At 54.9% G+C, this 13,595-nt stretch overlaps 3 protein-coding genes across 3 annotated transcripts; 1 reads left to right on the top strand and 2 right to left on the bottom strand.

The window, feature by feature from the left end:
- Positions 1-864: 864 nt before the first annotated feature.
- On the bottom strand, positions 865-4,233 carry CYME_CMM071C (hypothetical protein; the record flags this gene model as incomplete). Its single annotated transcript, XM_005536933.1, has 1 exon — positions 865-4,233. One exon carries the CDS (start codon positions 4,231-4,233, stop codon positions 865-867), a length of 3,369 nt encoding a protein of 1,122 aa, XP_005536990.1.
- A 4,125-nt stretch (positions 4,234-8,358) lies between these two features.
- On the top strand, positions 8,359-9,648 carry CYME_CMM070C (probable mRNA-decapping enzyme complex component DCP1; the record flags this gene model as incomplete). The annotated part of the gene is made up of 1 exon (XM_005536932.1): positions 8,359-9,648. One exon carries the CDS (start codon positions 8,359-8,361, stop codon positions 9,646-9,648), a length of 1,290 nt encoding a protein of 429 aa, XP_005536989.1.
- A 358-nt stretch (positions 9,649-10,006) lies between these two features.
- CYME_CMM069C (hypothetical protein) lies at positions 10,007-12,259 on the bottom strand (the record flags this gene model as incomplete). The annotated part of the gene is made up of 1 exon (XM_005536931.1): positions 10,007-12,259. The coding sequence occupies one exon, from the start codon at positions 12,257-12,259 to the stop codon at positions 10,007-10,009; it is 2,253 nt and encodes a 750-aa protein (XP_005536988.1).
- Between the last annotated feature and the right edge of the window lie 1,336 nt (positions 12,260-13,595).

Raw genomic sequence — 13,595 nt, 5'->3', positions numbered from 1 at the left:
TGTCCATAAAAATGCAGATTACGTTGGCGTTCAGTACGATTGCATTGGTTTCCGGAGTTGAAAGTATTCGTGACGACTTGGTGACGAGATGCTCGCGCTTTGCCTTTCAGCGAGGTGTTACGCGTCTAGGCGTCTTTTCGCGTTCCGCGTCTCGCGCACCGCACAATAAAAACATCGTCAGCGAAGCAGGCGATCCGTATTGTTCACCACGCCATTCCGGGGATACGCTTTGGTACAACGCGATGTCGTGGACACGTCCTCGGGCATTGACGCTACCAATGCTTATCGACGATTTACGGTGATATGCTGCATTCGACGCGAGGGCGTGGAACAGTGCCCTGCTCGGCGCTGCCTGGTGCCGGAGCAACTCCAAGCCTGTCACATACAGAAAACAAACAAACAAACAGAGACAGCGTCGGAAGCACCGGAAGATCCAATCCGTGCACGGTACTCTTTTCGGAACAGATTGCATATGTAAGGAGCATTGGGGTCGGGTTTGCATTCACGGTGAGCTGGCGACTAGCACGCAAAGGCCAGATGGTCTTCTTTTCGGAACAGATTGCATATGTAAGGAGCATTGGGGTCGGGTTTGCATTCACGGTGAGCTGGCGACTAGCACGCAAAGGCCAGATGGTCTTCTTTTCGGAACAGATTGCATATGTACGGAGCATTGGGGTCGGGTTTGCATTCACGGTGAGCTGGCGACTAGCACGCAAAGGCCAGATGGTCTTCTTTTCGGAACAGATTGCATATGTATGGAGCATCGGGGTCGGGTTTGCATTCACGGTGAGCTGGCGACTAGCATGCAAAGGCCAGATGTTGTTGTCGCAGTCGGGCATGTTGTCGTATCCGAAAAAAACTTTGTCACGCGATTCGTTGCGCCCGTCCGTCATCATGGAAACAGGGTAGGAGTGCTTGAGCGAGCTCTCGTGTTGCGCTGTCCTGCGCATCACTGGACCAGCGTTCAAGGAGTTGCGCGATATGCTCTAGCGATACATTGGAGCTGCTTTGGTTCGATCTCCACCAGTGCTCCAATTGCCGGAAACTTTGAATACCGTACGCTTCACGAATTCGCAAAAGAATCTCGTAAACAGCGTTGAATGCGAGTACACACGCCCGATGCACTGCAGCATCCGAGCAAGTTCGCGCTGTGTATGCCAGTTGCGCTAGCGCTTGTCCCATGCTGGCGAGACGAGTCACCGCACCTATACAAAGAGAGCCCGGCCCTTGCGCACAGTGCAGTACCAGAGCACATGTCTGTACCAGTTGCGCCAGAAGCATTTGATCCCGTCGCCAGAGATCGAGCCAGGGCTCCTCGGTGTCCGCCCCAGCGAGTAATTCAAAGAACGCCTGCACCATGGCATGGAAGTGGAGTGCCGGCTGGGTGTGAAGTGACGTTTGCCCAGACGCGTCGCAAGCGCCTGCAGCTGCAGTGAATACCGCACGCTGAGACATCGCGAAAGACTCGCTTTGCCGTGCTTTTGTTTGATGCAGCGAGCGCACCGAAACGCGCCTGACGCGGCTGCATATCTGGTGGTCTTGATGGCCTTCGGGTGTCGGCGAGGTTGCTTCCGCTGCGCCTCGCTGTGTTGGCTTTCGTGCGGTGTATTGGGTGTTCAGAAGGGTTTCGACGCTGTTCGCGAGGATCTCGAGCCACTCGCTTCGCTCTGTCAGCGTCATATTCTGACTGAAGACGAGTTTTGCTACAGGTACTGCAATGGAAGAGAATGCATGGACTGCGATTGTTCTGCAAAGTGCAGCGCAGTCGCGTGCGATCGATGTGGACGAGGAGCCGGTGCCCAGTCGGTGCAGCAGCTGAAGCATAGGCATCGCCCAATATTCAAGACCTGCAACGTCGCGTTCGATAAGTTGTTCGAGTTGACACAGCACACGCTGCGTGGGTATGCTCGTCGACGTGGGCGTTGAATCCTGGGGTGTTGTGGAGCTAGGCCCCCGGAGTGCTGCCTCGGCACCGAAAGGTTCGTGCCGCACCTCCGCGGCCAGCGCTCGATAAAGCGTCTCGAATGTTTGCGGTAGCCCAAGTGTCTCCTGAGCGCATGATCCAGTACCGTCTTCCCGCGGCTCCGAATGAGGATCAATCGCGAGTTCATCAGCCGGCATTGGATACGGTTTCAGGTCGTCGTTATCGTTCTCGTCGGCGACAGCTGGTGACCTGACTCCCACTGTGGCCACAGCGTGTGTCGAAGGTGCGCACAACGAGGTGCCTTCGGAGGGTGGCGTCCCAGTCGCAACTCCCCCGTCAACTGGATGCTGGTGCTGCTGGTGCTGCGCGAGCAGTGGCTCCTTGGTCGCTTCGATCCAAGGTTGCAGCAGCTCAGGGTCGCTAGCTTTCCAAGCCTCGTAGGCGGCAATGTCAAACTGCATGCTCTTGCCGGGCGGGTCCCATATTCTCGATACTGTCTCGCCAACGATCATTCCATGGAAATGCGTCTCTGGCAGCGCTCCCGCGAGATGTTCTTTGACTCCTTCGCCCAAGAGCACAAACCAATCCACTCCATATGATTCGCACGATTCAGTTCGGGAGCATGAATGCTCCGGGTCACCAGAACAACTCGCTTGCGCCAGGAACAGAAGCATTCGAGTTATATGGAGATCCTCCGCCCACAACGCGGCCGTCCGCGCGGTTTGCATCCAACGCTTGAGCGCGAGCGTCAATGCTGTTCTCCAGTGTGACGTCTCGACCACATCTCTGCAACTGCGTAACAGGAAAAGGAGAATTCTCTGGTCCCCGGGCGCCGCCAGAGGTGATAGCATGGATGTAGCCTTGGGCATCGATGACGGAAGTGTTTTCGATACAAAGGCCACCGCAGTATCTCGAGTTCTACACAAATACTCCAGATATGCAATCGCCGCCACTTGATGTTGATCTGGACCCTTGCATCCCAGAATGGCAAATTGCTCCATGAGTGGTGCAATATAGCGATCTGGCAACGCAGTGAAGCTCTCCATGCAACAACGTTTCCAGTAGTCGGCCTGTGAGGCACTGAGCTGGCGCTCTAGTGCGATCAACGCTCGGATCGCAACCTGACACCAGGCTGTGATGCATCTTCGACGACAGAGATGCCTCCCGAGTCTTCCCGCCATGTCCATAAGCGTCTCCAATGCACTGGAACCGAAAGCGTAGGCGTCTTGTGGCGACGGCATCGACAGCATCACTGCGCTTCCATACGTCGTGTCGTCTTCGTGCAGGTCCAGCGCTGAGAGCGAGCCGCTAACCTCTGCGACAACATTTGAAGCCAGTGCTTCATTTGTCAACCAAATTAGCTGCTGCTTCTCTACTCCCATCGAAGCGTACTGCGATGAACAAAGTGTCAATAACCATTCGGTAACCGTCCAAGCGAGACAGTGCGGATAGCGCTGTGGATGTAGCGTACACGTCTCAGGGAGTGCGCATTGAAGGACGTTCGTGACGATGTCCGGCATGGCTAGCAGAGACCGAAGAACGGTATCGGGGTCTGCCTCACGGTCCACGGTAAGGCAACGTGGTTCCGTGGCACGATAGCGCACGCCAGCTAGTGCCCCAAGGAGACACCCTGGAACACGCACGAAATGCTTTTCGAATAACTCGAAAGCAATCCACTTTGCTCGCTGTTCGCGCACCACAGGGTCGCTCGCAAGTCGCTGCACCCGTCGCAACGCTCTGTCCACAGCGAGCACTACCTGTCCAGCGGGCCCAAAGCGGAACATGGATGCAACACTGAGTGCCGCTCGCTCACGCGTTCCGAAGGCAGCCAGAGGGCAACGCGAGAGAACCAGTTCCAGGAGCTCTGTGAGCGCACCGGAGGTGAGAAAAAGCTCCCGATCCGCTGCATCAACGACACGTGATTGCAGCGGTTTTCCTCGGCCATGGCACCAGTACGCTAAAGTTTCCAGTGCAACAACGACTGTAGTGACTGGGGCATCTTCGCGTGCGGCTTGTTCGACGACACTGCGCAGGTCCGTGGCACTCGCGGTGCCATTTTCCATAGTCGTCATCCAAGAGGGCACGTTGGGGGCCTCAACGCTCCCAAAACCCCCAAGAGTGTGTGTCTGTGTGTGTGTGTGTGTGTGTGTGTGCTTCTGCGTATGTCGCGGACTCGGGGCGAGGCAGTTGGCGAAACTATTGTCCAGTCGTTTCAGATTCCTATGGATTTTTGGGCTGATCGCTCCGTTCCAGGTTTTTTTTTTTTTTTCCGGACATTTTTTTTCGGATGTACAGCCTCGATAACCCATTTTCGGCTAGGAGGGCGTACGGATTCATATGTCGTTTTCGGATGTTTCCCTGTCGTTTTGGGGGGGGGGGCTGCTCTATCGACACTGCACGTGGCATTCGTTCCGTCACTGGGGTCAGGATGATTCGCGACGTACGTATGCAAAAGTTCGTAACCCAATCGATATTGGTATCTTACTCTTATGAAAAAGCCGCGATTCTTCTCCGTTTTATACCTGTTGTATGCTCATATCGCGCATGCGCCAAATTTTCTGTCCACCATTTCCAAGACAACTCGTAGTCGCAGCGATTCGCGCCATAGGACTGAAGAGGTAAACGCTCGACGTCAATCTTTGACGAGTTGCTCACAAGATCATGCCGGAAGTGCTCTGTAGGACTCTCTGCAAACCACCGATTTCGTTCGAAAGACAAAGATTCATATCTATTTGACCATTGACGAAATGGTATTTTGTACCAGCATGATACCTCATTTCGGGATACCGCTCGGAGAGGCTCCCGACTCTCCTGTTTGCATTGACGAGGGTCTTGCACTCGGTCTAGAGTTACCGCAGCAATCGCTTGCAGCGGAACGTGTACCAACGATTTGCCCGAAGCAAGTGTAAATGGATCGAAATATCTTCAATTAATATCCAACCTGGAAACTCATTCTCGTACTTGTTTCATCACGGAAAACATCATGATGCACAAGTCCGCTATCAAATGGTACAATGTGCGCTCGCGCATGCAGCTGACAGCGTACTCGCTGAGAAGATGGTCGAGAAGAAGCTCCTGATTCTAAGTACGAATCGAGCTGGAGGAACAAAGGAGCCAGCCCTATTCAAAGCTTGGAATAAGAGAGCAATATGAGACAGTTGCGAAACAAGTCCACAAAGACTGGTTTCGATGAAATCGGGCAACGACCCAATCTCTAGTCTATACGTCCGTATCAGAAGACCCGCTTCATTTTATTCTGATATGGTGGAGCGCAAGTTCTTCTATTTAAAACAGTGAATTTGAGAACATCTCTACCTGCAAGCCGTTTTTGTCTTGTTCGTTTTTCTCGCACTTGTTCAATACATGGATATATCCTGTAGACTCCAGGTGGGTATTTGATGTACTCTACCCTGTCGCGGCTAACTTGTGAAAATACTGTCTCTTTCGTCAAAGTCAGTTATTCTATGGTCGGCGGATGGATGAACCGCCTATGCCACAGTCGTTGCACTTTACGTCGTACACGGGAAACTGAAGCAATCAAACTCGATCTATGCCACTGTTTGTTCCTCGGTCCATTCCGCTTCTTACATTCCCTAAAAATGTCACCAAAAAGCGATTAAACACAAAGTTTCTGTACCTTTCACATGAACGCTTACATGCAGACTCGAAATAGACGTAGAAAAAAACCTCGGCTCTGTGGGAGACCGTCGCTCGTTGAACAACATGAGACCGATTTCCCATGAGCACGAGAGCGTTTTAAACTATGGGCGGGTGTTCCTCTAACACGATCAGACTCTAATCGGAAGAAATGGTAGAACTGCATGTGAATGCTCAAAGAGCGGCAAACCGCTGTTCGTAAACGAGAGAAAAGCGAGCATCATGACAACATGAACGCCAACGGGGATTCAATCATGTGACCGCTTCCAAATCGCCAACTGTGAGGCATCTTTGAATACCTCATCCGTCGTCGACGCATGCTTCGTGGTACGTGCTTTCCACACTCTGCTATTCCGCTCTTAGATGACGTGGGTTTCCATCAGTCAAAAGCGGGCAACGAGTAACCAGCTGCGATTGGCGCTCAGCTGCTATTCGAGCCAGCCTGTTCTACCTGGTTCAATCCAGTCCAATGCCTCTTATCTGTTGTAAAACCCTAGTTCGACGCTCAACGATCAATGGACGAGTCGTTTGCATCCGTGGCATCGTTTTTCGCCACATCTTTCTTTCACTTCTCCAGTGCCGAACAGGTTTCTTGCTTCTTTGCTCGTGCGCGGGCGGTTGCAGACAGGTGCGCTCCAGTTACTTGGTGCGCTCACCACGGACACGGTGATGAACATGTATTTGACAAATCTTTGACGCATAAACAGAATCGGCGAATTTCAGTCGTATTCTCCATCCTGTGCGTCTGAATTCCCCGGAAGAAAACAGATATGGAGTCTGGAAAACGTATCCAAGCCACAGCGCCAAGTAAATGAGGAAGGAAAGAGCGCACCTTGCAAAGAAGAGAAAGATGCTCCTGAATAGAGGACGATGGGTTACAGGGAAAGAAAAGCTGCCGGAGGGGAAAGATCAGGCTGATACCATGGTAAGGGCCTCCCTTGTGACACACATCAACCTGCAGACTCTTCCAAAAAATGAGATGAACGGCGCCATGCGCGCTCGCAAGGCTTCTCGCTCGCCGAACGCCCTTCTAGCTGTCCGATACTTGAAGCTGCACGTCAATCTACAGTTCACGGGTGTTCCGGATACGGGGCTCACATCCGTCCATATTCTTCCGGACTCTTTCGATAAAAGATTCGTGCGATAACAAAACTGAAGCTCGACGCAGTGTATGTAACACGGCCTGCTGGAAGGAAAAGAATTTTGAAACCTCGCTTCCGAGAATGCCTGAACGTGTTGCTGCGCCACGTGCAGCGATCCAACGCTCACCTGCCTGCCTGCCTGCCTGCCTGCCTGCCTGCCTACCTGCCTGCCTGCAAGCTGCTGCAAATGCCGTAGTGAGGCGGTTGACACACCAGGGCCCCAGCTATCTGCGAATGCATGCGTCGAATGTGAACGATGCGGTCACTCTGGCTTCGTTCGAAAACAATATGCCACGCTACCACATTGCGTAACAGATCAGGCTGATGACGACGTTCCCGTAACGCATCCAAGGACGTCCCGCTCGCCTCGTTTACAACACATGCGCGCTGCGTTGTCGCCCAACGCGGATCGCCAAGGTCGCCACGCACCAACCAGCGCTTCGTGCAAGCCGCCGGACCTTCCTGAGCCTGGGATGCTGCGGGCTAGTCTTCTGTGAGTGCGTATCGATGTTCCCTACATAACGTACGATGAATGTTAAAATAAGGGAAAAAGTTTCCATATCTTCGAAAGTTTACCTTTTAGGCGGAAGGTCCCGCGAGCCGGACGAGTCTGAAAGACTCGTGCTTCATGCTTCCTCCAGCGGCAGGTACTGTGGCGAGACCCGCGCAGCTCGTCCGCAACGCAGTTCATTCTGGGACTAGACGCAGCTTTACTGCGTCTGGGCGTCGCTCCGGTTGCAGTGGACTCTTAGTAGATCGGTTCGCGCTGTCGCAGGCTTCCAGAATGATTATGTACTCCGATTCCGTGTCGAATGAACCACGCCTCGAGCCGACGCCCTCATTGGTATGCCAGAGCCGCTCTGGCCCCGTGCAGCACCTGCTTCAGTGGTATAAGTGCCACGGCGGGCGCTGACGGCACGCACTCGGCGCACGATAGAACATACGAAGCGACCAGCATATCCGAGAGAAAGTATGTGTAATGAAACTTGGAAGTACGGTGCATCATGGCGGACAATTACATGAATCTTAACACTCATTCCGAATTCTGGGATCCATGGTCTATCTGAACGTTCTGTCATCGAAAAGAGTAGGATGCCGCGACGCTGGCGGGTCCATTCCGCAGTCAACCGACCACACGCACCGCGATCGCCAGCGGCACGCGCTCGCTCCTGGATCCGCGCGGATGCATGCCGCGGATGCGCCTGACTGTCTCGGCATGCGTGCATGCACGCCGTCCCCTAGTCAGTGCGGCGTATCGAGCGCGATCACCAGATCGAGTGCCAGGCAGGGCGGCGGCGAGCGTGCGCCATTGCACCCGCCAGACGCGCCTCGGAAAACGCGCACACAGACATCGTGCTGCGACGCGAAATGCGTGCCCCATCGATCGCCGCTCTGGCGATTGCGCGCAGCGAGGCTGCCGAGCGCGCGTCCATCGATCGTCGCAGATGTGCCAGTGAGCGCTTGCTAGCCTAGGGTTACCTGTGCGATCCATGGTGGCAGCGAGTACGTTACGCTGAGTGCGTGCACTGGTGGCGAGGCTTTTGATCCCGAGCGTCTCTGGGGGATAGCTTGAAAGCGCAGGAAGGATTCAAGGTTGTGAGGGGGCTCTCGTTCACCGAAAACGCGACAGGTGTCATGGTAAAGCACCGAAAGAAGCCGTCGGCCAGGGAGCGGAGCGGCGCGCACGGACTTGCTGGAGTGACGGGGGCAGCGGTGACAGCGCCACCGCGGCCACCGCTGCCCTCGCCGTCGACGCTTCCTTCCTTAACGAGTGTTGCTGAACAAGCCATAACGACGGAGGCGAGCCTCGTGGCGCTTAGACAATCTGTGGATCCGAATATTGAAAGCATCCTGTTCTCGGCACGTCACGTGGTAGAGTTCGACCTGGATGTACAGCTTTCGAGGTGGCAACGTGTGAATCGAGAAGGTGCGCTCTTTTTGGTGCGATACCGGGAGCCGCGTTATGCCTTGGTTATTCATAATCGAAAAAACCCTGAGGATCTCGTTGAACCCGTGGTCGCAGGAATGGATATCGAGGTTCAGGATGAGTTCCTGATGTATCGCACGACAGACGGTAGTGCAGCTGCGTCCGATGCATTCGCACGGGCACTCTGGTTCCACGGCGGTGTAGCGGAAGTTCAAGCATGCGCCAACTTGCTGCAGGATATTGTATGGATGCACCAGCAGCAGCAGCAGCAGCAGCAGCAGCAGCACGCGATGATCAGCGCTGGAAGACAGGGCTCCACTCCAGCGCAGCCGGGATTCGGGCCTCTACCGCATCCACAGCTCGGTATGAGCGCGTTCCCGTCTGCGCTCAACGCAGCGGCACCACTGCCTCCGGTGCCCAGCTCCGCCATGACGACAGCACGGAATCCAGAAATCGGGTGGAATTCTGGCTGGACGAGCCCGATTACAGCGTGGTCACCGAGCGAAGCGAGACTGAGCGGTGCGCCTCAAGCTGGGCACGCTGTTTCGACGGGCGATCTAAGGAGCGAGTTGGGCGCCCCATCTCGCAACGATGGGACAGAACCCAGCCAGGCTCTGCATGCTGCCTACGAGCTCTCCAAGGGCGGTGTTTCAGAAGCACAGCATCGTTGGCCGGAACACTGGAACCCTGGAGCGTTCCCTGTCGCACCGACGCTGGGCGCATCACAACAGCCAGTCACATCAGGTGGGAAGCGTACAAATGCAGGAGTTTTTAGCCCAGGTCATGGATGCATGCCCTCAAGTGCAGGAGCGCCCGTTCCCCTTGTCGCAGATGCGCAGTCCGAGAACCACCAAACATACGTGAATACCATCTTTGCTGCCGCTGGCGGTCGACCAGGTGCACACCGGGAGTTTGTTCTGGCGGTGCTACAAACCCTTGCAAACGATTCGATGGTCTTCGAGCAGGCATATCGGAGCTATCGAATGCAATGGGGCTAAGGGAATACAAACCGCGCTCGACCGGCTCAACGGGAGCAGCAGCCGTACGCGTTGCCCGGCCTGATTACCCCGATTCGCTGCAATCGAACAGAACAATAGAATCTACACAAGGAAACCACAAAGCGGCAGCCCGTTGTAGGTTTCCTTTCCAACCGAAGCACGAAACTTGATTTGGTGACGTTGCTGTGAATGTGCTGCGGTTCTGAAAAATGAAAACGAGTTCCTGCGTAGCTGTAGCGAAGCGCACCCCGGCGTAAAACGCGAATCAGAAAGCGTCACGGTTTTTGTGCATTCCAGAATTCACAAGTCTTTCAGGCTTGGCGAGGTTTAGTGGCCACCTTTGTGTGACAAGCCAAAGCTAGTGCAAGCGCAGCCGGCGTGAAGACGGCGCCTGCTGTGTACATGTCTCGAGGCAGCACCCAGATTCCGCCAAGATCGCGCGTTGCATGGCTACCTGGTAGGCACTGGCGTGCCCGCGGGGTGCACAAGGACGCCCCGCATCGGGAGACATCCTCGTGACATTCCGAGGCGACGCGGCCTCCGAAACTGTCTCCATGGAGCTGCTGTACAGCTCTGGAGATTCTTGCTCGGCACCATGTGGCTGGAATAGGCACGTATCTTGGGCATGAAAGGACGTCAAGGGGCTAGACTGGTCCTTGGCGAGTCTCCGACACTTGCGCTCCAGATCCTGACCAGCGCGCCTTTTGCGTCTCCGTAAATCCCTCTTACCGTTCTCCAGTGAACATGGTGATAGCGAGCGGGAGAACCCTGCTGAGGGTATTGGATACACGACTTCGTGCAGCATAGCTTCCAGCTCCTGAACCATCGAGGAAAACAAGTCAACGTTCGGCGTTGTGAATTCCAGAACGCCCCGCGCCCATTCCGCTACCAGATTCCCGCTCGGGTAGCGTGCATCGTTTCGCTGCACCGCCATTGGATGCCTTCGAAGCCGCAGCGCCGAAAGCAAGCAGCTGAGCCCAATCGCGCTAGGCGGATAACGGCCAGCGATAGATTGTTCAAGCATGCTCAGAGAACAGAGCTTGCTCGTTAGCGCCCACACGCCGGTGCACCGCTGCGAGCCGAGCACCGCGAAAGTCATCGCAAAGTGCAGCGGGCTGACGGGTACCAAGTCCCAGCCAAGCGCTTCCAGAAGCACCAACTCGACCGCTTTGATCAATGGCATTGAGATCGATGCCTCGGCATCTGCGCCCAGAACCCCTGGTGATCCCATATGTTCGTCAACCGGCCACTCGCGAAGCCATGCTTGAACATTTCCTGCTTCGCGTTCATGAATTTTGGTCGCAATCCAGAGCGACGTCAGCGCTACCAAGGGCATCCCCACACGCAAAAGACGCATACCTGGTGCGTCGTTATCGCCATACAGCTCCGCATCTGTGTAGATTTGAACAAACCGCACCATTCCTCTATCGAAAAACATAACTGCCGCCAGCGCTGTATCCATACATGGTGCAAGCCGGTAGATGGCTTCGACTTGTCGCAGCCGCAACTGCCATGCAATCCGAGTGAAGGCGGCACGTCTCTCTCCAGAGTCAACCTCGGCGTTGGCAAGGCGCCCGTTGCATCTGGCGGCAGACCACCAACGGAAGCATTCGTTCGTCGGCAACGTCCACGTGTAACCGTAGCGTTCTTCGGCTTGCAAGTAGCGTTCCAGAAGGCCACGGATATCCTCTGTCTGCTCCGTCCGGTCAGTGGGGCTGGAGTCGTGCCCACCAGCAACGCTCGTGTCAGCTTCTGAGGTACACAGGCTCGGTGTCAGCAACGACGTTATCGACTCGTCCGTGCAGCGCAGGTCCGGCGTACGCGCAACATCCCGGAAACACGAGTCCGGAGAACGCGCGTCACCCTGCTCTGATGCCAGCTTTCCCCAGCCCCTCTTGAGCTTAGTTCTAGACAACGCTCGCTGCGTCTTTGTGGACGTCAGCAAGTCCCTGTCTGCACCGTCAGTCTTGCCGTCCGGTGCGCACACGACGGCAGGTGAATCCGCGACACGCTGATGCACTACGAGCTCAGCGTCCGCATACCTCGTCACATCTTGACAGTGCGACGACAGGCTCTTTGGCGGACTCTCCGAGCTCACGAAGGACACCGTCGACGCTCGCCAGCGCCCTAGAGAAAGCCAGGAGGTCATCGCCCTGTGGGACAGGTAGTCAGGCAAGACGCTCAGAAGGAACGTACGGAAGCCAGAACTACAGTCGGATGCCGCTGTCGAAGAGCAATCGACGTATCGCATTGCGCTGATCTCGAGTGTGTGGAAATGCATGCATGCGCGCACGCATGCATTGCGTCGTTCGTGCAGCATGGATGCACGTGCTCGCGCGTCATGTGATCCGTTGGGGGTGCAGCGCGGCGGCACCTGCCAGACGAGGCATGCATGGGCTGATCGCATCGCAGGCGCCACGGTGCTGGACACGTGTCCTACCGGTTTCGACGTTGCAAGATCTCCTGCCGTGCGTGGCTCCGCGCGCGTGCCAAAGGTTTGGCTTGGCGCGGCGAATTTCGCGGTGCGGTGTGCTGAATGCGCTGTACGCGTCGGACGGATGTTTCTGCGGGGCGAAACGCTCGCCGTATATCTCTTCGCAATCATCATCATGGTTTATTGCGACTGTAGCAGAAGCTTCAAGGCTTGCTTGTGTCATCGACTGCTAGTCGTTTACAAATCCTATGTTTTCGAACAGGTGTGCGTATAGGCGCGCGCTTTTACAGATCCATGTCCGCATACAGGGAAACTGGTCCTCGTGCTTAGCTCGTGCGTATAAACTCAAGAACGGGTTTTTTGCACTGATATCAACACCAGACTTTGGCGGATTTTTCTGCGACTGCTTTCTCTGCCTCTCTCTGATCTCCGGCCCTCAATACACCTGTTTCTACTTGACATACAGCTCCTATAACAGCAGCTGAGAGATGTTGATATCATCGTTACAGAGTCGATTTCGCGGCTTCATCCCGTTGTCAACGGATTTTTTTTCAAAGAGGTCGGTTGTGATCTACACTTCGCTTGCCATGTTCATCTTGACTGTACACACCATTGAGTGCGACGTTCTCATCGGTGATTCATGAATGTGGTCAGGGGTTCCTCTACGTCTGCCAAAACACTTCCTCCGAGCGCCGCTCTTCGGCACGCAAAGGCTCGCTCCATCGCGCGGTACAGGCACTTTATGGGTACAGATGGTGCAACTCGATGCCATCCTCCGTTTCCGTTCCCGGTGCCGTACCCTGCGATCAAGTACCTCATGTGGGGAATCCCGCTCGGCGAGTAACCTGTCTGCTGCATATGGAACAGCAAGTTGCTCTGTCGAATAGAGGCTTCCTGGAACGTGGTGTTCTTCATATTGAGAGAAATACCAGAGGCTAGATCAAGGCTGGAGAAGCTGTCGAGAGTTTGCGATCCGACCCCGCGACCTTCGTACGAAGCGGTGACGCAGTCCCCGCTGAAACCGATCGCCGCGATGACTGAAGTCTGTGTTCAGTGCCCTTTTCCATGCAAACAGATGAGACGGAGGCCTGCGGAAGTATATCTTCTGATAGATATGGCGTGGCAAGTTCGGAGGATTTTTGGCGTGACCTCGTGGAGAATTCGTCAAGGGATGATGTATCGATTCATTTATCGTCGATACATTTGCGCAACTGCTGCGCCAACGTGTTTGCATGAAACAGAAAGATCGCCAGCTTGAAGTATGCGTGATTTGAGCATACCACACGTAAGGAAAGGAGAAGCTTGGAAGCTTTTACATTTGAAAAGAATGATGGTATCGAGTATTTTTAGAACTCTTCTTTGAGGGCGTGGCGAATCATTTTGATTCCGTTGAAGCTTCTAATTCCAGCAGCAGAGTCATCGGAGCCGCTCCGAAAGCACGTCCCAAAATCCAAAATCATCCTACGGATCCGTGAGCTCTTATTGCTGCGCCTCGAATCTCATGGCCGTAGGT

Source organism: Cyanidioschyzon merolae, chromosome 13 (genome assembly GCF_000091205.1).
Source record: "Cyanidioschyzon merolae strain 10D DNA, chromosome 13, complete genome".
NCBI lineage: Eukaryota > Rhodophyta > Bangiophyceae > Cyanidiales > Cyanidiaceae > Cyanidioschyzon > Cyanidioschyzon merolae.
The sequence above is the reverse complement of the archived record's forward strand: the minus strand, read 5'-3'. Positions and strand labels throughout refer to the sequence as shown.